Source organism: Poecilia mexicana, unplaced genomic scaffold, assembly GCF_051168715.1.
Source record: "Poecilia mexicana isolate PSO_F unplaced genomic scaffold, ASM5116871v1 scaffold_12, whole genome shotgun sequence".
Classification (NCBI taxonomy): Eukaryota; Metazoa; Chordata; class Actinopteri; order Cyprinodontiformes; family Poeciliidae; genus Poecilia; species Poecilia mexicana.
This window is the reverse complement of record NW_028263381.1, coordinates 20,599,895-20,620,982: the sequence shown is the minus strand read 5'-3', so window position 1 is coordinate 20,620,982 and position 21,088 is coordinate 20,599,895. Positions and strand designations below refer to the sequence as shown.

At 34.8% G+C, this 21,088-nt stretch overlaps 2 protein-coding genes and 1 long non-coding RNA gene across 4 annotated transcripts in view; all 3 read left to right on the top strand.

The window, feature by feature from the left end:
* The window catches only part of LOC106931626 (uncharacterized), a 33,578-nt gene extending 27,287 nt beyond the window's left edge, over window positions 1-6,291 (top strand). The window contains exon 4 of the long non-coding RNA XR_001421101.2: window positions 6,121-6,291. This is a non-coding gene — a long non-coding RNA (uncharacterized LOC106931626). The remainder of the gene's footprint in view (window positions 1-6,120) is intronic.
* A 4,038-nt stretch (window positions 6,292-10,329) lies between these two features.
* Window positions 10,330-16,244, top strand: LOC106931625 (transmembrane protein 230-like). Of its 2 annotated transcripts, none has more exons than XM_088011064.1 (4): window positions 10,330-10,474; window positions 12,369-12,460; window positions 13,242-13,364; window positions 15,607-16,244. In XM_088011064.1, exons 1-4 carry the CDS (start codon window positions 10,363-10,365, stop codon window positions 15,745-15,747), a joined length of 468 nt encoding a protein of 155 aa, XP_087867190.1. In that variant the 5' UTR covers window positions 10,330-10,362; the 3' UTR covers window positions 15,748-16,244. The 2 variants fall into 2 exon arrangements, with proteins under 2 accessions (XP_087867190.1, XP_014865321.1); XM_015009835.2 differs by having other exon boundaries at window positions 10,353-10,474; window positions 12,346-12,460.
* Window positions 16,245-17,514: 1,270 nt separating this feature from the next.
* The window catches only part of igsf9a (immunoglobulin superfamily, member 9a), a 56,714-nt gene continuing 53,140 nt past the window's right edge, over window positions 17,515-21,088 (top strand). The window contains exon 1 of the mRNA XM_015009837.2: window positions 17,515-17,938. The gene's annotated coding sequence lies outside the window, so the exon portion shown is untranslated. The remainder of the gene's footprint in view (window positions 17,939-21,088) is intronic.

The following is a 21,088-nucleotide window of genomic DNA, read 5'->3' as shown; positions in this document are numbered from 1 at the left end:
TTTATTGAAAGAAACTAATTTGGAAACATTTTATTTTGCCCGATTTAGTTATTTTTTGTGACTTATGTAAAATTATTGTAATTTTGGTTCTTAAAATACCAACATTTCCACTTAACTTTATATTTTGGTCCATCTGATGATGCAATTTTTAAATATTAAACAGTTGGTAACTTGATCAGTTACTCAGTACTTGAGTAACTTTTTACCAAATACTTTTTTATTTGAGTAGAAATATGTTGGAATATTGCTACTTTTTCAACACATTTCAAGCTGCTATTCTCTGTTCTTAATGTTGTATAATGTTATAAAAATAGGTTCAGTTTATTCATGTCGGCGTCTGTTTTCCGTTGGTGCTCCATGTCCGTTCATTAGGTTATGATAATTTGTTCAGATATGTGGGTTGAAAGGTAGTGACTCTGATAAATTAGACGTTCGGCTAATTGGAGCGTCTAAATCGCCCTTTAGTGTGGGTGGCTGTGATTGAGTGGTGACCTCTGCAGAGTTTTTCCCACTTATCGGCTATGGATCATTTGACTCAGACGTCATCGTTTTCTGTCGTCTAGCTTTGAAAACATATTTTTCTTCTCAGTAATCAAGCAAATTAACAGAAAGTTGAGTGGAAGGAGAAAGTTTGTTACTCGGCAGACACCTTCCACCAGAAGAGTCAGTTACAGACATAAAAGGTCTTAAATGAGGATTCTGGCTGTTCACACGGGGTTGTATCTAGGTGTATAAAGCAGGAAAGTTGAGTGGAAGGAAAAACTGTGGTAGTACATATATAACTGTGTATAATGAATTTTCACTTTTGAGTTAAATTAATGAAATAAATTACTTTTCCATGATATTCTTTCTACAGGGATTTTTGCATTTTCTCCAGGTATTTGTAGTTTCTCTCTGGGTTCTTCAGCTTCCAAAACATGTTAACATGTTAGCTTAATCTGTGTTTCTAAACTGATATAAAGGATTCACATCAGCCTGGTTTAGTCCACTTTAATCCAAATCACTGGTTCTTTTGATGAGGTGTGAAGCAAACTCTGTTTCGCCTAAAACTACTACTGTAACTAATCAAAACTAACCTAAAAGTAAACAATGATTAACCAATAATAACTATAAAATCTAGTAAACACATTCTAATTAAAACTATTAAACTAACTTGAGACAAAAGTAACACTTAAATAAAGCAAACTATGAACCTGAGTTTGGTTGAAGTGAACTTTGGTGTGGTTCAAATGCATATGTGAATGCCAAGAGCTCCAAAAGCAGGAAGTGAACTACAACGCAGGGCATTTTGGGTAAATGCAACCAAAATAAACGTGCGAGTCTGTGCTAGCTGGAGAATTAGCTTGTAGTCTTTTTACCAAAGACAAAAGATAAATCCTAACCACTAAAATCTGACGCTACTCCATTTTTATTTACATTTTGTGAAGGAGTTTTTTGTGTTGTTTCCTTCAGTAGTTCTTTGTGCAGCGCCCCCACAGGCGAGGAGGGGAATAGCTTTATTCAATTAGTTTGGATCGTTATTGCGGTGTGACAGCGAACCGCAGCAGCTGAAAATGTAACAAATTTTGCAATTTTGGTCCTTAACCCAATCAAATCTGCCGGACTATCAGGTGTGAAAACACCCAATGTGTAAGTGTGCATTCAGGGTTTTATGGCATATGAAATAAAATGAAATTATTTCAAACAAGAAGAAAACATTAGCAATAATAAAACATAAAAAACAAAACTTCCATATCCGAACAGAAGCAGGAAGAAGACAACACTTATTAAATCCAAACTACCAAATATATCCCATATATTATTTATTTATTTACTTATTTAATTTTTCACTCTTGTCACAATTTTATATCTGTTGCCTTAGCAACCATTTCTCCCAATGACTGATTGATAAAACTGAAGAATCACGCCCTGATTATTACTTTTGGTAACCTTTTGCCGTTTCCTGAATGTTAAAGGAAGTGAAGTCGACTTTATTGGATTATCTGCGACGCTTTCTCAGAATTAAACGTGAATAAATTATTCAAATAAAATTTCCCCACAAACACAAAAACTGCTCTTTAAAAACATTAAAATTTGTGATACGCTTCTTTAGTTCTCACGTATTTTCAAATTTACTGATACTTTCATTGAAAGAGCAGTGGAGAAAATAGTATAACCAACAATCCTGACAGTTTTTGGAGGTTTTCTCATGAAAATAATAAATCAAAAGTCTTATCTGGATCATGATAAATGATGGGCTAAACGGTAAATTCCTACCCTTAGTTTCTTCTTAACTTGACGTTCATTGAAAGGCAAATCGTCTCCGCAAAAACACAAAAAATGGAGGCACAATTAAGTTCTCCAATCTCACCAACACAAGCCTTTACCTACCTATGAATAATTTAGTATTTAACCACCTGAAGCTGATAGCAACAAAACATATTTCTGTGCCAAGTGGAGGCTGTGTTTGTCTTCCCCTGGCAGCAGAAGTGGGGAGAGAGAGGAAGACTCTGCCGAAGTGTAATCGGTTCAGTGCCTGCAGTCGGCCAAAGCGAGAACATCAGTTATGAAGGGATGCAGTGGGAATCGTGGTGCAATAATGCCTCTTCCAGACGCCCGTCTGCCAAGACGCCGAGGAATCTGACCTTTAAGCAGTTCTGATATTTGCTTCTAGAAAGGTAGCAAAAAATACGCAGAAACTCCCCAAACAGCGGCTCGGCTGCAGGTTATGTAAAGTTTATAGTTTCAATCATAAAATCTGCAGAGAAACGGAAGGAAAACGGAGGATTGATGAATTAAATGCAACACAGTCGTTTTTTCAAACCACAGGAATACCATCTGAAATCTAATGGCAGTTTATGACAATAAAGTGTGACCAGTGGAAGAGTTTCAGAAATTAAAAACAAAAAAAGGGAATAACATAATTACCCAGTAATATTTTTAATTTCCTATAAACTTTACATCTTTTACTACAGAAACATGGTGGTCCAATTTGGTGTCCCGACCTTCAGGATTTGCATCACTAACCTGCACAAATATTTTCATATTTATTGATACTTCAATTGTAAAAACACTGGAGAAAATAGTAAATCTAACAATCCTGAAAATTTTAAACATCATTAATTGGAATTCAGGGTTTCCACCAGAGTATTATAAGCCTGGCGGGCCACCAGGCTTTAATTGTGTCTCCACCAGGCTAAGTGTTGCTTATTTATTTAAGATTTCAAAAATGTTTGCATTTTTTAAGACTTTGTAGTTTTTGTTCAGATATTCTTCCATTAACACAAATTATCAAGTGATATTTTTAAATTCAATTGTCAATTTTAAACATTTTGCAACTCAAAAACATGGATGAATGACTGCCTGAGCGCCCAACCACCAGACTTAGCAAGTTTTCTGGGTTTTCATCACTTACCTGCACAATTTGATACTTTAATTGTAAAAACACTGGAGAAAATAAGAAAGCTAACAATCCTGACTCATTTAAACATCATTAAGTTGAATTTTTCATGATAAATAAATCAAAATTCTTATTTTGATCATGATGAATGATAAATGATGCGATAAATGCCCACATTTACTCTGTCATCTAGTCAAAAATGTAAACATTTAACACGCAAACTAAAGTCTCAGATGGACATGTTGGGTTTTTTGTAATTTCAGAAACCATTACATGTGGGCGACCTTGGAGTGAATTTGCTGGAACGTCCAGTCCTGAGGAAAATGGTCGCTGTTTGAAAAGCTTTCTATTTGTCAGTCGTGCACTTTACAATCTTTCCCAGATTGACATCAATTGCTTTTAACAATTATACGTCTGCTTCTTAACAAACATCCCCATCGTTTCCCACATTTTCAAGCAACTGTAAAACACAATTCAGAGTTCAGGGAGGACAGTGTGTGAAAAATGCTCAACAAAAAAGTTGCAACAGAAAACCGCACAGCAGGAAGATCTATAACTTAGATCGATTCGACCAGAGGCAGCAGACACACGAGACGTCTCTGTCACTGAAGATAAATATATTACCTCTGCGTCTGCGTTGAAGGAGGCGAAAGTTTGATCACAGATGCCTCAGACAACTGTGGTGAAGTTGCTGACCCGTCGAAGAGGCTATAAATAAATCAGCCTGAAACAATAAACCCAGAGAAGAAGCAGCCTGTTTGTCATCCTTACGATGTTATTGATGCGTTCGGCGCGTCCTGACCTCCGTTAACGGTCGTCACGCCGCATCGTCACAACGCCCGTTAACGGTCCGCATCGTCAGGAAGAGGGAAACCAGAGCTGCGAAGTAACCAGTTACATTTACTTAATTACATTTAGAGGTGGGCAGAGTAGCAACATGTTTTTACTCAAGAAAAATAAAAAATAAATGACTCAAGAGTAAAAAGTATTTGGTAAAAAGGCGACTCAAGTACTGAATAACTGATCAAATTATTTAATATTTAAAAATCACATCATCAGACGGACCAGAACGTAAAGTTAAATGGAAATTTATGGTATTTTAAGGACAAAAATGACAATAATTCATTTAAGTAACAAAAAGGAACAAATCCAGTAAAAGAAAATTTTCCAAATCAGTTTTTTCATAAAAAAAAAAAAAATTATGACACTTGTAAGTTGTACTCTAGTAGTATTTTTACTCAAGTCAAAGTAAAAATTACTCAAGTAAGAGTAAAAAGGTGTTTGTTTCTAAGTCTACAGAGTAACTGATATAATTATCAAAGATTTAGTATTGAAAAATTACATCGTCAGACACACCAAAATGTAAATTTGAGTGGAAATTTTGGTATCGTAAGAGCTAAAATGACAATAATTCACATAAGTAACAAAAAATAACAAAATTAGGCAAAAATAAAATGTTTCCAAATCAGTTTCTTTCAAGAAAAATGTGGAGATTTGTTGATTTTGTGTGAATTTTGCAGATTTGTGAAAAATTGGAAGGACTCGTTGGTGTAATTTGGGCCACATAAAAAGCTACAGCGGGCCAAATTTGGCCCCCGGACCTCGAGTTTGGCACTTGTGGGAAAAATCAAATTTGGAAAAATATTCTTTTGTCCAATTTTGTTATTTTTTTAATTAGTTATTGTAATTTTTGTCCTTACAATACCAAAATTTCCACTTAACTTTATATTTTGATCCGTCTGATGGTGTAATTTTGAAATATTAAACGATCAGTCACTTTTTTACTTTTACTTGAGTAAGAATATGTTAATTATATGTTAATTATGCGACTCTTGAGTATAATTTTTGCGTAATCTGGCAATGTTTCTGTTTATTTCTGTAAAACTACCTAAATGTTTGAGGCGTCTGCCATCCGCTCCTGCATTTATTTCATGATGCTGGTGCATTTTGAAGCAGTCAGGCTTAGTCATTCTCCCACGGCAAACAAGTCAACCTTCAGCAGAGTAGAATTTATTTTATCTGCATCCAGATACTAGAAAGAATAAATACCAGCCTCCAGTGCTGCTGGTTATTTATCCACGAGGTTAAACTCATTGTACTTAAAGTGAAATGTGGATGTTGCATAAGAGAAACAAAGAGGATTTTTAATACATTTTTAAGATCATGGAGAAAGCTGAAAGTTATAGACACCTTCCAAAAAGAGAGGAAGCCATAAAAGCTCAGCACATTAATGGAAAGTTGAGTGGAAGGAAGAAAAATGTGCACAAACAAGAACATATAATTTCTCTGAAAATTTACAATTATGATGGGAAAGACTGAAGACTTAGCAGTTATCCAGGATACAGGGTAAACAAAAAAAATGTATTACTAAGGAAGCTGACTGCAAACATATTGAGGGAAAGTTTAGTGTAAGGAAAAACGGTGCCACTCTGTAGAAATTAGAATATTAAAACCAATAAAAAAGGTATTTTGTCCATCAGACAATACTCGTCTTACAGTTTAAGAAAATAAGACACCAGAGGAAGATGCTAAAGAGGCTAGGTAGTTTGTGTTATATTCAGATGTATTGATGGAAAGTTTAGTGGAAGGAAAAACTGTGCCACTCTCTAGAAACTTTAAATTTAACTTGTGACCATCTCTGGCTTCCTCTGTAACTATCTACATTTACAGTGCTGTTTTTAATGTAAAAATGTCCATAAGCATGAGTCGCCTAAAAAGTTTTTTATTTCTGTACTTTTCAGGGAAGTTTTTCTGTTTCAGGGCTCAGAAGAAAATATTGAACTCTGCTTGATGAGAGGAATCCTGAAGAACATCAACTATTATTGAGCAAAACCAGGTCGGTATTTCTCTGCAGCTCACCGTGAGCGAATCTGAAAGCCTGGAAATACAAAATAAATCTTCTGTGAAACTCAGACCGACTTTAACAAGAATTTATTCCCCGCAGAAATCAGATAAACTCAGTTTCCCCACTTTCAATATTTCCTGTTTGTACATCAGTGTGCTTATCCAATGATAAAAATACACTTTATCTTTTAAATTTAACTTTTATTTATTTACACAGAATGCAAGTTTGTGTTTTTCAGTATTTAAATTATTGTCAGCATTAATTTAACTCATGTGAAGGTTGTAAACTTTTGAACTTTCATTTCTAAGTTAAAGAACTTAATTACCAATATTGCAAATGAAATTATTCTCTGCTTTATCGTGCAACCAAACAAACAATCTGTTCCAATCTGACAGAAAAGTAAGAGGAAAAAAGAAGGAAGAAAATGGGGGGAAAAGAAGGAAAAATATATATTTTTTTAGCAAAATATTTATTTGTATAATAATTTAACAAGACACTATTAAATACATAATCAGGACATACTTAATAAATAAATTATTATTTAGGAAAAAGAAAAAATTGAAATAGTAGGAAGAGGAAAACAGGAATAAAACTGGAAAAAAGGAGGGAAAACAGAAGGAAAAAGAAATAAGGGAAAAATGAAAAGGAGAAAATGGGGAAAATGGAAAAACCGAAGGAAAAGAAGACACAAGAAGAAAACAAGGAAAAAAGGCAGAGAAGGAAAATAGGGAAAAAGAAGTAAAAAGAAAAAAGGGAAAATGGAAGGAAAAAGAAAAACGGGGACAAATAAAAAAGAAAATAGTAAAATCTGGGTTGGGGAGCCATTTTACACATTTCATAATATAAAATAATCAATCGAGCTTATTTGTCCAGCAGACTTCAGCAACAATTCAAAATGCCTTCCATCATAAAAACACAGAAATTCTCCTGGATGTTCAAGCCGACCTGCGCGGCGCTTCGGTGTTTTCCTCCCTGCAGAGACACGGCTAAATGTGTTCCAGAGAGATTATGTCGATCCTAATTTAATTCCCTGAGATGGAAACGTCTCTGGAGAGACGTGAGGGAGCATCTACAGTATTATTTAACCTGCTGAATTAAAGCGTACTATGTACCCAATTATTCAACAAATGCATTTAGAGATGAGCCAAACAGGATTTGAAATCAGCCCTTTGGTTTCATTAACGTGTAAAGACTCTGGGGTTTGCTAAAGACAGAAGTAAGTAAGAAGGAAATGAAGTGGAAACGATGCTTAAAGCCAGACGCTAATGGCTGGGATTTATCTCCAGCCTCCTCAGGACTGTATTAAACTCTGCAAACAGAGGGATTATGTTCATGCTAGCAAGCCAGAGCTGTTCTTTCTCATCTTACACTGCAAAACATTAAAGTATTAAACAAAACTGTTTGCATGGAGTAAATATTAAGGTTTCAGATTTGTCATTTTCACTTATCTTTTTACATGGAAACACTTCAGTTTTAAAGACAGGCTGCCGAAATGTTTGTTGTTCAACACAGAAAATGGTTGAAATGAGTGAAAAAGCAACAAGACAAAATAGAATATTCAGAAAGTTTGGAAAACCAGTTTTAAAATCTCAAGAAATTAGGGTTGACTCAAGAATTTTACTGTGTATTTATGAAAATAAAATAATTTAACCGTAGTTTAATTACCTCCATTTTTCTTCCAATCTAATCCAAACAGTTTAGTTTTTGCTGATGAAAAGGAAGATGGTGTTTATTTTTGGGAATATTGTTTTTTGTCTCCCTGAGGTATTTTGTATGTCTAAAACAATCAGTTTTGGCCTCATTTGGCTTCTTTGTTCTTTACCACTCATCTGTAAATGGCAGATTTTTGGAGTTGTCATTTCAACATGTTTCCTCCCATTCGTCCAGATGAGTTCATCCAGTTTAGGTCAAATCTCATTTCCTGGACGGAGAAATCCTGCAGACCTATCATAGAAGTGTTTGTTTTACTTCATATTGGGTTACAAGGCTCTAACATGATCTCTGACATCTAAAATGAGACCAAGAGACACTCAGATAAATGAAAAACTGTTGGGAACTCAGCAGTCCAGCTCGCCGAGGTGAGCCGAGTTTCCTGCCAGCCCTCCCACAGCGAGAGGAGCCTTTCTGCCTCACAGAGGTTTTTATTTTTAACCGCCACAGCAGCAGGAGCTCAGGTTTTGTCAGTGGTGAGAATAGGACCTTGTTAGCCATTTGATATTTCCCATAAAAGCAAATGCGGCTTGGAAGAAATGCAGGGATTTGATTCCAGCAGCCACTTTTTAGGGAGCAGAAACCAGAATCTGTTACCGTGAAATCATATATTGATGCCTTAATGGGGCAGTATTATGTAAAGTTGACTTCTTTGAGCTTTACATCATATCATAATGTAAAAAAAAAAAAAACCTGGAGAATTGCTTTGATTCTTTCATGCTTGTTTGAGAAATCATTTAATCTCCATGGCAACCATTCAGCTGTACAAAACGCCTGGTTGGACCTAGCTCCGCCTTCGAGACGCAGCTCCTCCTCAGAGCTGCAGTTTCTAAGCCATAACGTCCAAACTCATCTCCTTCAAACTAGCCAGCCGCAATTAGCAAACACCTGGTGGAACTGCTGAGCTCATTTAATGAGCTACTTCTCTGTGAAACGCTGGTAAAAATGATGTTAAAAGAGGAAGAGTTTCAGGAAGAGCAGGAGCTTCTTACAGAGACAGAGACCCAATTTCAAGGCGTTAATTTACAAGGTAAATTTTCTTTTAAGTAAAATTTTATACATAGCATTTTTATAACAACTGAAGGTAACTTAGTTACTTAATTGTGCTATAAAATGGCATTATCTGTCTGGAAAACACATAATACTGCCCCTTTAAGAGGTTCAGTTCATTTAATTGCATCTGTTTTATTCATTGTAACAGCTGGGATATTAAATAACAGCTATCAGCTTGTAATTCAGTAATAGGATTACTAAACATAGACTGTCATGTCTCATAAATCCTCAGCTGTGCAGATGTTGAGTCTGATTTAATATAGAAACAAAGGATGTTGCTGACATGCAGTTTGGAGTCTGCAACTTTCTTCATTCCTGCAGTAGTGATGGTCAAAGCTTTTAACATTATTTATTTTTTTTCTGTTTGTGGTTCTCACAATGATTAAAGTGTTGCTGCTTTAACTGTGTCGCCTTATTTATGACGGTAAGGAGTTTGTGTCTGAGTGCTGTTCGTTGTTATGGGACGTCCTTGGTTTCCTGCCATGTGCAGAGACAGACGGTAAATTTTAGATTGTTCCCTGCAGTCGGATTGGGAGGCTTGTTCATGGAACAAAAGTCAGCATGTTGTTTTCAAGGATGCAATAGAAGTGTCTGTTAAGCTGAATGTGCTATCATTTTTCCATATATTCATCCGTCAGCAGATAACTAAATTTACTACCTTCGTCTGACATTAAATGACACTTAAATGTTCCTGTTTTAGTAATGTTTATATTCAGAAAATAACATCCAACTCAACTAAGTCAACATGTCCCCATTCAAAGTCCAAAAGCCAGTCAGAAATGCTAGTTAAAGAAGCTAATATTGCTAACACCATAAGTTAATATAAATATTTTTCTCACTATTTTGAGGTAAATCTATGGCAACAAGTGTACTAAAAATGAATTAATTTCTGTAAAAAAATATCTGAGACATTTTTCAGAAAATACAAAGACATTTATGGGTTTCAAAAGTTAAAACATTTGCTAGAAAAATCTCAGAAATTTTGAGATTTAACTCAAAAACGTGGAATTTTCTGAGTTGCAAAAGTTTACAATTTTAGACTTTTGAACCTCAGAAAACTTACAAAACTCGAAAATAACGGTAATAGCGGTACAATTTACAGGACCGTACATTACGGTACACTTTACCGTACTTTACGGTATTTATATTCAGCTGTTCATCCACGTGTATAGTTTATGTAGTGGCAATATTTAACCTTAAAAGACATTTATTCAAAAATAAATCCAAAAATTGCGTTTTATTTACAACACTGTAATGATGATAATTATCTTTCTAGAAATTAATTACAGATTACTTGAATTGATTTCTTCCTCTTTAAATCACGGCTCGACGTAACCGCGACCAGGCAAGAAACAGACGGGATTTGCGTGTGCGCATGCGCCGTGAAGGAAAAACAAGGAAGTTTTTCCCTCAATGGAAACACAGTGGATGGGACAGAACTTGTCAACAGAGTGAGGCTAATTGGGTTTGTTCTGCCTCATGTAAAGGTAAGAGAGTCAGCGGCGGAACTAGAGGAGCCGTGTTCGTCTATTTTTGTACTTCGTTTTTTTCTCCCAGCATAACTTGTTGGAGGCTAATGCTTGAGCTAATTAGGCAGCTACAACGCTAAACTCAACCAAGAGCCTTTTAATTGAGCGAATATCCCTTCATAAATTAGCTAAGCGTTTTAAAAATGCTCCTAATTTAGTATTAGGAGACCCGGACGCCTTTAAAAATATCCTCAGTTTAACGACTGATTAAACTTGTATTAAAAATCTCATCTTATACTAATACGTCCTTTTCAGACGAGTTGCAATTTAAAGCTGCTACTCAGATTTATTAATATAACCAATAACATTTACTTTAGCTTCAGCTCCTACCTGTCAAACCTGCCTTATTCAGTTTTCCTGCTAGTTTTATTGTAATTATTTGAGCAAGAAATAAACTAACTTCACAACAACAGGCTTTAACGATGACATCACAAAAGGCACAAGGCAGCTAATCCCCTTATTAGTGGTCTTAGTAAGTTAGAAAAGAATGAACAACTCCGTTTTTAGCATTAAAACTCACAAAGATGTAACTTTGACAACATGCAAACACAAGTTGAGAATATTTTCAATCCATTAGGTATAAACTAGATCCCTGCTCCTCCATTCAGATGAATAAATGGAGTCCTAGATATTTCTGTAGACACCTAGGAGGGTTACTTTTTCTCTCCTGCTTACATCCTGGCCTTTTCCAGGATGTTTTTTTTAACATTTAATATGTTGCTCATGTCTGGGTTTTTTTTTTTTTCTTTTTTAGCAAAGTGTTTTCCAAGGATTTCAGCTCAACAGCTTCAGAAAGTTTTATTATGGCACTTCTTAACTGCAGTTTCCTTTGCAGCCTTGAAAAGTGTGAAGTTTGTCTAGTGAAAGTAAACAGTCTTTAATTTTATTTAAACAGCTTATAGAAGTTTTTATATTTGCCAAAAAGATTAAACTATTAATGTTTCCACACTTTCTCTTCTATCCAGTTATTTTTGGAAGTGAAAAGCTTGAATTTTGTGAAATAATTTCTACAATTAGTTGTGTAAACCACCCTAACAAGGTGCATATTTACAAAACAATTAGCAATGAGTTAACTTAGCGTCTCCAACTTGGTTTAAATATGTTTATTAGGGTAAACACTTTACAAACTATTAAAATCCAAACGCATTATTCACCTTTTCAAGTTTTTGGGAACCCAGAGCTTGTTCCAGATTCTCTTCCTTTTTCTTTTTACTTCAATAGAAAATTAGGTTTTTATAGAAACGTGTTTCAATAAGGTTATTTTTAATCTGAAAAAAACCTTTCGATCTGTTCATATTTAGAGTTTAGATGAATGTTTTAGTTGTCATTGTCTTGTTTTTCTGAGAACCTAAATAAATATGGAAAGCAGTAAATTACCATTTAGATAAGGAATTATTATTAACTGAATTTCATAATAAAAAAGTTTAAAACATTGAAAAGGAAAATCTGTAAAAACCTCCCTTGTAAATCAATTGCTACATTCATGTTAAAGCTTTGTTTACTAAGAGTTTGCACCTTTTTTTCACTCAAATTTCTGGAGTTCTCCGCTAAATTTTTTCTGGTTTAAAAAGTTAAAGTTTTAAAAGTTAAACTTTAATGAGGTGGATGGTGGAATGCAACCATTAAGCAATGGGAGATAAACCTTATAAATACAGATGTACTTCCTGATTTATCCACACCTGGATGTTACTAAACTACTACTAAACTTTTCCAGACTTTATATCGACCTTGTTCACTTGCCAGTTTTCTGTTTGTTTGGATTAATCAGAACTCATATTGAAAGCTGTAAATGATTCGGACTACCAGCCTGCGATTCTCTCCCCAAACAGCTGTTATGCTACGCTAACAGCAGCTGGAAGCAACATGTTGACAGCTGGATTATCCAACAACAAGGTCAAGTATTCCCGACTGGCAGCTGATGACGATGGCTACATCGACCTGCAGGTCAGCGCCTCATCGATACGTTTTTAATATTTTTATTGATTGATTATGCAGTTAGAATTAGCACTGATCCACTTATTTCCCTTCTGATACCGATATCTGAGGATTAATATCGTCTGATACCGAACAGACACAGAAAAACAGCCTTTAATTGACTTAAAACGACTCTTTTTTCTTTACTTAAATGTATTGAATTACAAATTTATTTGATAACTTCACTAATTTGGTCAAATGTCTAAAAGCAACTTTAATTTATTCAGTCAGTGCAATTAGGAGTATAACGGCCAGTGAAAATAAATAATAAAAAACTGAATGTGACAAAATCAATAAGTTGATACCCGATATATCGGCACTAACATTGATATTGGCTGATATTAGTCATTTTTTAGCATATGGGTATCGGCTCACGAAATAAAACTGAGATTAATTTCCATCTTGTTGCTGTTTTTTCCCGAAGATGTCAAAACGATAAATATATCGATAAATAATGGGTATGTGTAATAAAAGCAATATTAATATCAAATATTGGTATTGGCCAAAATATTGGTATCGGTGCATTCCTAAAATAAACTGCAACAAACTTGTATTAAATGGTTCAGAAAGTGTAATTATAAATTATAAATACAATGTAAAATAAATAACAAAGCACAGAATCAGAACCGATACAGATATTGATGTTGGATATCAACTTTAAGTGTAAAATGTTGAATTGAATTGGTTCCAAATTATGCTGATTGGAAATCTTTCTTGTTTTACTGCATAATAAAATTTTCTGTGTTACTAGTTCAAGAAGAGTCCACCAAAGATCCCTTACAAGGCAATTGGCGTGGCAGTAATCTTGTTCCTGATTGGCTCCCTGCTGATCATTTTGGGAGCCCTGTTTCTGGCCGGGATCATCAACGTCGAGGTGAGTTTGAAGTTTCTTCTTCAGAGATTCTGCTCAAGAAATTGAAGTTTTTCACATTTAAAGTTAGGAAATTATGCATTTTTAGCTCTGGTTCAGTTTATTTTTGTAGCATGTTTATGCCTGCATGATTTTTATGTCAATATTTGCCTAAAAATTGTCAAAAATGTTTGTTAAAGCAACTATAGTACAAAGAAGAACCACAAAAGACCTTCAGAAATTATTTAAATAAAATTATAATTACATGCACTCATTAAATAAAACATATTAGATGTTTTAAAAAAATTATTAAATACAATAATCAAATAGTTAAATGTAAAAATAGTTCATGAAATGAACTATGAATATACATTTTACAGAAAACCAAATAATTGTATTTTTTATCATTACAGTCCAGTGATCTGTGCAGGTTGTTGCTTGTAGCAAGGAGGAATATTAAATAACAAAATTTTATTTTAAAACATTTTTATTTAATTTTACAGTATAGTAAATTCAGGTTTAAATACGTAAATATTTAACACATTATTTATTGAATTGTTGCACTTGTGGCCCTTAATACAGCAGAGAAGAGTGAAATAATTAAAATGCGCTCTTAATCATATTAAAAGATGACAATCCTTAACATATCTATTATCAGATTAAGAAATTATTGAAATATTTTACATTTTATATGGATTTTTATTGGATTGTGACCATCTAGTGAAAGTAAAGAGTATTTTATTTAAACAGCTTTATGGACTAAATTAAGTAGCAAGTCAGGCAGCCTGAGCTGCACATGAACTGTTTTTATAATTTATGCCACTTGGTGCTACAGATATTTTTACCGTATCGTAGCAGGAAAAGCCCAGGTGGAGCAGCATTTCCTGCTGACTCGGTCCCATTACTCGACCTGGTGAGCTGTGAAACCTGAGGATGCTGCAGCCGCCTCACCTGCAGGAAACATGGCTGCTTCCAGTCTGATAATTAGAGCCGTCAAAATGACTGCCACCAGTGACGTCTGCCTCCGTTTTGGACAAACGCTGAAAATAGACACTTCAAAGCTGCAGCTGAAACAACCAAACCTCAGACTGGACAAAGAAAAGCTTCACTGATTGTAACAAAAATGACAGAAATACATTTATATTTCAGGATTTGACTAATATTTAAATTAGACATAAGTTGCTCCTTCAGCTTTTTGCCTGCCTCACTCACTCACTCACTCACTCACTCACTCACTCACATAGTAAGTCAGTCACTAACTCATTCAGTTGTTCACAAACTCACTCACTCACTCACTCACTCACTCACTCACTCACTCACTCACTCACTCACATAGTAAGTCAGTCACTAACTCATTCAGTTGTTCACTAACTCACTAACTCGTTTACTTATACTCAGTAAGTCACTCATTTATTTATCTCTCTGTAACTCACTCAATTACTGACTCACTCAGCTACCAACTCTTCTAACTCCCATTTACTCTCTCACTCTGTAACTCATTCAGTTGTTCACTAACTCATCACTCGCAGACTCACTAAGTTACTAACTCACCAACACCTTCACTCATATTTACTCGCTCACACTCACTAAGTAACTTGGTAGCTTGCTAACTCACTCACTACTAACACACTAATGCCTTCACTCACTTATATTCACTCACTCACTCAGTAACTTGGTTATTCGCTAATTCACTAGCTGACTCACTAACTTGCTCCAAGTTTTAATTTCTTTAAAAAAGCGAGTAAAGGAAGTTAATCTACCTGCATCAGACTACAGGATTACAGTTAGTTATGCAGCAGTTCTGTTTGGTGAAAAGTTGTCAGAGTTGATTGATGAATGAGTTTGGTTTTATCTTTTTATTTTTATTCATCTCAATTGCCGTTTTTGAACAGCCAGGAAAGAGTTTATCTACCAAACGAGGTCAATTTCTTTGTTTTTAGTCAGAAACATTAAAGATGTGGAGTTAAATTTCTGCAGTGCGGCTTTAGTTCTGCACCAACACAGAAAAGCAGATTGTTTTAAAGCCTTGATGCTGCAGTGATGCTGCAGTGCAGCTCTGGAAACCAGCAAGGACGCCGACCTGCACCGACTCGGTGCACGATGCTGCCATCTGGTGGTGGAGTCCAGCGCTGCACCCTGACTGACTCATGGTTTACATAAAAGCAAAACCTCCTTCTGTGCTTCTGACTCACGTTTACCTACCTTGCTTTTTCATTTTCAACCTCACTGTTTGATGTTTGTTTTATTTTTTTTGTTTTGCTCCCAGAATCCTGACCGCACCATCCCCGTCATCGTCATAGGCCTCCTGGTCTTCCTGCCCGGCTTTTACCACCTCAGAATCGCCTACTACGCCGCCAAGGGTTACCGCGGTTACTCCTACGATGACATCCCGGACTTCGGCGACTGACCCGAGCGAATGTTTCCTCTCTGAATCGAATGTAGCAGAACGAACGGAGCGGTGGAGGCCGACATGATGGAGCTTTGCTGAAATGTTGCAGAAATGTATAACTGTGAGATGTTTCTTCTTTGCTCTGTTTGCTCTTGTTTCTTCTTCGCTTTATTAGCCTCCACGCCGAAGCACGACCGACCTCAGAGACTCCAGCTGCTTTATTAGCAGCAGAGGAAGCTGGCCTGCAAAAACGCGACACAGAAATCATAACGTGTTTCTTATTTACCGTCGCTCCAAAGTGGCTGCAGCTCCATACTCGCATCCTTACTGGTTCTTCTGGGACGGAGTGTTTGCATTATAATCCAAAGTAGATTTTTTATGGTGTAGGTATATTTTTTAAAGTGTTTGTACTCTTGCTCTGTGTTTAGAACGTTTAAAAGCAGTGTTTCCTTTTGTTATGCTGGAGCGACAATAAAGAATGTTTTGACGTTGCTGCAATGAAGCAGAAAATAAAATGTTGGGGTGTTTATTAAATGTTACTTATTTTGAACTTGTCAAAAATGTTAACAAATGTGGTTTATTTAAGGTTTTAATCAAAGCTGCAATAGCATGTTAGGGCAATTATAGATGAGGAGGAAACGGGAGTACATTTCTGCCAAAAAGATCTGAGATGTTCTAGAAAAATCAAGTTTGAAAATTGGACAATTTGCTAGAAAAAAATTTTAAGATTAATTTCAGAAATATTTGAGAAAAAAAACTTGGGAATTTTGGAGTTTTTTTTTGTTTTTTATCCTAGAAAATTTCTGAGGTTAATTTAAAAAATTATTTCCTTTTTGGCTTTTCAAATTCTGAAATTTTTCTTGATTTTTTTCCAAAAAAGTTTGAAATTATTCTCAGAATATCTGTTTTTGGCAGAAATTTCCTTTTTTTATATATATCTATACAATGGCCACATAGTACACTGCTTTACTTAATATCAGTATTGCTAATATTATATTCCCTTATATAAAATATATATTCTATCCTAATATTACTAACATGATGTTAAATTATGTTGAAAAGTGTAATTTGTCAGGGTTTTTTTTCTATGAACTTAATTTGGAGTTATTTATAATGCAAAATGTATGTAACATTTTATTTTAATCTTTAAAATACAAATGGATGTTGGTATTTTAATTAAATACCAAGTTAATTAAATTGGTATTTAATTAAATTAAATAAATTGGTAGAAAATGTAGAAAAACTTTCTTTGTTGTGTCCGATTGCATAATTTTATATCAGATGTTCTGATCCGTTAATGTTTTTGTCACCTTTTTAACAAAAGCTTTTTCAGTCTTAATTATCTGGAGCTACTTTTTACTTTAACTTGAGTAAAAATATGTTGAAGTATTATTTTTCATTCACTTTATAGTTAATTTCACACTAAAAATAGACAAAACATTGTTTTTCTCACTGTCTGACATGAAGTCAGACTCATTTTTTACACTTTTTATGCCAGCTAAGATAACCAAAATTGTTTGAGTTTGCTAAATCTTGGAATATCGTTTGCATTTTTTTTTTTTTTGATTTAACAAACAAGCGAAAGAAAGTTTAATTTTGTGACAGAATGGGGGGAAATTGTTTGAATTTTCCCGCACAGTTCTCCCAAAATGTGTGGATAGTTTCTCAATATGAAAAGAAACGTGTTTTAGAAAAACTGCTGATATTTGTGACATTTTTCTTCATGATTTTTAACGGAAGCCCAACAGTTTGGCCTCCCGCAGGTAAAGGGCGCCCTCTGGTGGCTGCAGCTGAGACGGACGTCATCAGGGGATTGGAAATGGAAAACGTGTCAGCTTGAACAAACAAACCCTGGATTTAAAATTCAGGAGCTTCCAGAGTTGGGATGTGCTCTCTGGTCACGATGATGATGATGATGATGATGATGATGATGATGAGTTGGGCTGAACAAGGAAGCAGCAGCAGCGGTGGGAGGGACGGAGAGGTAAGAGGAGAGGCGTCACCTGTACGTGAAACGAACACCTGTTGCCCGGTGGGCTCTTAAAGACGCACAAGAAAAGGTTCGTGTTACACCTGGGGATCCTGGTGGTTTTTGTCGCTTAAAGGAACAAAACCTCCATTCTACTCGGTTTCAAACTGTCGCTTCAGTTGGACTGGAGGGAACATGTAGAGGATTTATTTTTAAAGGGAATCCACCAGCGAACCACAGGTAAGGTTAAAAACACGATCAAAAGTGTTTAAATGTTGATAATTTAACCCTATTGAGCTGTGTGTGACTATTTAAACTAAACTAATGAACTTTCTATGGGTTATAATGTTAGAAGAGACTGTTTTATATTGATATTCTTGGTTTAAATCCACAAACCTCCTGTTTTTTCTTCTTTACTAACTGGGTTAGCACTTTGGACTCATAAAGGCAAGATAAGGTGCCTAATTACTGATAAGATGGAGCATAATATCAACTCTTCCCAAATGGTTACAAAGAAAAGTCGAACTAGCTAGCATTTAACGTTGGGCGAACGTTCGGACGTTAGCTAGACGTTAGCTTGATATTCTTCGATTGTTTAATGGTACGGGTGGGCGATGTGGACCTTTTATCGCGATATTTTGTGGTACTGTTGTGATAAAAGATAAACGACACCATGTCTTTTTGAATTAAAAAAAATAGTGAATGCATGACAACAATCATACCTCACGAACATAAATACTGCTCTTAAAAATGTATACTAATTTGTAATTGGCTTCTTTAGAACGCCATAAATAAGTGTGATATGTCACTAAAATGTATTTAATCATATTTATTTGTCCTAATAAATTCGTCCGAAAGTTGGGCGGACGTTAGCTAGATGCTAGCTTGATATTCTTCGATTGTTTAATGGCATGGGTGGGTGAAATTTATCACGATAAATTATAAGCGACGAGATAAATGCCCACCCCATTTATTGGTACAGTATTTCATTTTGACATCTGTCTGAATGTTGTCTGCTAACAAAATGACTTTAACTCCACTTTACCAAATGACATTGTCAGTGAAACTTTTATTTGAAAAGTTTAAGTGGTATAGAGCATTAATTTTAATTCGTGGGATGAAATAAGACAAAATAATTAAATATAAAGGAAAAGTCAGCAGTTTATAACAATAATGCTTAGTATCAGAGCTAGGCTAATTAACTCTACTTGCATATATTTTTTAAATTAAGTAATAAGCATCCATCAGCCCATTTAATTAAATATTTTTAAAATAATATCAGATGGACAAAAATATGTAATTTAACACAAACAATCTGTGAAGTGCCTGGAAAAGACTACATTTAATTACTATCATTTAATTACCTAAACATATATTTTACAGTGTTTAACTCTGGTTTTATCAGGGGCTGAAACCTTTATGATGTGTTATTTGGACTTTCTGATAAATTGAACTATAAAATGTTCAATATAAAAGTTTTTTAGGTAGCAAACTTTCAAAGTAAATTCATATAAACAAAAGGTGCTTTTGGGAGATTTTTGCTTCCCAAATAAAAAAAAAAATGTTTGCATTAATATGTATTTGTCTGTAGTGTTTAGTCTATCTTCATTTATCTTCATTTTCCAGTGTTAATTGGCAAAAATATCCATAAAGTCCCCAGATGAGCCCCATTTAATGATTTCAGAAACCCTCTTGTCGGTTTTTATCAAGCCTCTTGACGCACCAGCTGGGCTCCCGGTTTAATGGATAATTTTTCCCTCTCACCAAGTTTACGTCATCAGAAAAACGAACTCAGTGGAAATTAATTAACCTGAGAAGGAGAAGAGCCCGTATGGTGCCTCTTGATCTGCAGCAGTACCATAAACACTTCATTTTGACAACGAAAGGAGACTGAAGTGGAATTAAATCACCAATATAACAAAGGTCACATCAGCCCATTAGCTGCTGGTGTCAAAATATTGACAGGAGCTCTTTTAAAACCTTGAGAAACTGGAATTAAGGATTTTATAAAAGCCTCACCTTGCTTCTTGGGCTATAAAACATGGCTGTTCAAATATTATTTATACAGAAAAAATGTAGTTTTAGGCATTAGCAAAGCTTTGCAGAGATGAGCTTGTGGCCTTGAGCAGTTTCATATTTCAGTTCTCAGGATCTAAAGAAGGCGGCTCTGACTTTAAATTAAAACCAATTAATTTTTGGGTTTCTTCTCAAACACCCTTTGGCTGAAATATTAAAATCTTAATCGTAATAATCTCTTAATATTTCATGCAACAACTTTGCCTTGAATCAGTTCTGAGGTGAGTTTTGCAATGCAGATCAACAGACAATTATTTTATTCAAATGATGAGATACTGTTGTCTGCGCAATACAAATGGCAAAAAGCAAATTTGTCATAAAAACAATCATTAAGGCCAAAATAATTGATTTTAGCTTAATCAGACATAGGGAGGGGCATTTATGATTTATCATTTATCGTGATATGCTACTTATGATGAGAATTTTGAATTATAATTGCCATGATGAATTTCAGTTAATATTTACACTGCAAAAACACAAAATCTTACCAAGTATTTTTGTCTACTTTCTAATTTTGTCTTATTACAATTGAAATAAGACAAAACTAACTTACAAGTAACTTCAGCTTGTTTTAAGTAAATAATTCCTTAATATTGATGAAAAAGTACTTATTCCTTTGGCAGATTATTTCACTTATGAGAAAATTTTGTTATAAGTGAAATAATCTGCCAATTGAACTAGAACTGGGTTGCTAGGCAACTATCTGGGCGTGTCTAGGGTTGCTAGGCAACGGCTCAGTGGAACATTCTTAATAGAACTAGAACTTTTTGCTCAAAACAAGCTTCTGTTTCTTGCTTGTGTAAGATTGTAAGTTATTTTTGTCTTATTTCAAGTGTACTAAGATATTTGAACTAGAAACTAGTCAGAAATACTTTGATATTTTGTAATTTTTGCAGTGTAAATGCCCCCAAAACTATCCATATTGTCTGGACTGTTAATTTTACTATTTTCTTCACTGTTTGTTCAAATAAAGCATCGATAAATATCAACAAATTTGAAAATATGACCTGATGCAGTTACTGTGTGCAGCTTGCTGATGCAAATAACTTTTTAATGTAACTAATGTTATAAAGAAGCATCTTACAAATGGGAGAGCAGTATTTTAGTCACAGCCACACAGTTATCTAAAAAGATGTAATAAATAGTCACGATTTTACCTCAAAATATTGTAATAAAACTTTAAGTCCATGTCGCTCGCCCCAGACGAAGGTTGCAAATTGAAATCTGTTGTCTGCTTCTTTAAGTAAAGCCGTCTTCTTGTCTGATTGGCCTTTCAGTTGATGTTGGTTCTCGACTCGTTTCACTGTGGAAAAG

Excerpts from the sequence above, each read along its gene's own strand:
- LOC106931625 (XM_088011064.1), top strand. The coding sequence starts at position 10,363 with ATGCGCCGTGAAGGAAAAACAAGGAAGTTTTTCCCTCAATGGAAACAC. Across the intron at positions 12,461-13,241 it reads ATGGCTACATCGACCTGCAG|TTCAAGAAGAGTCCACCAAA; the intron begins GTCAGCGCCTCA and ends CTGTGTTACTAG. Across the intron at positions 13,365-15,606 it reads CCGGGATCATCAACGTCGAG|AATCCTGACCGCACCATCCC; the intron begins GTGAGTTTGAAG and ends TTTTGCTCCCAG.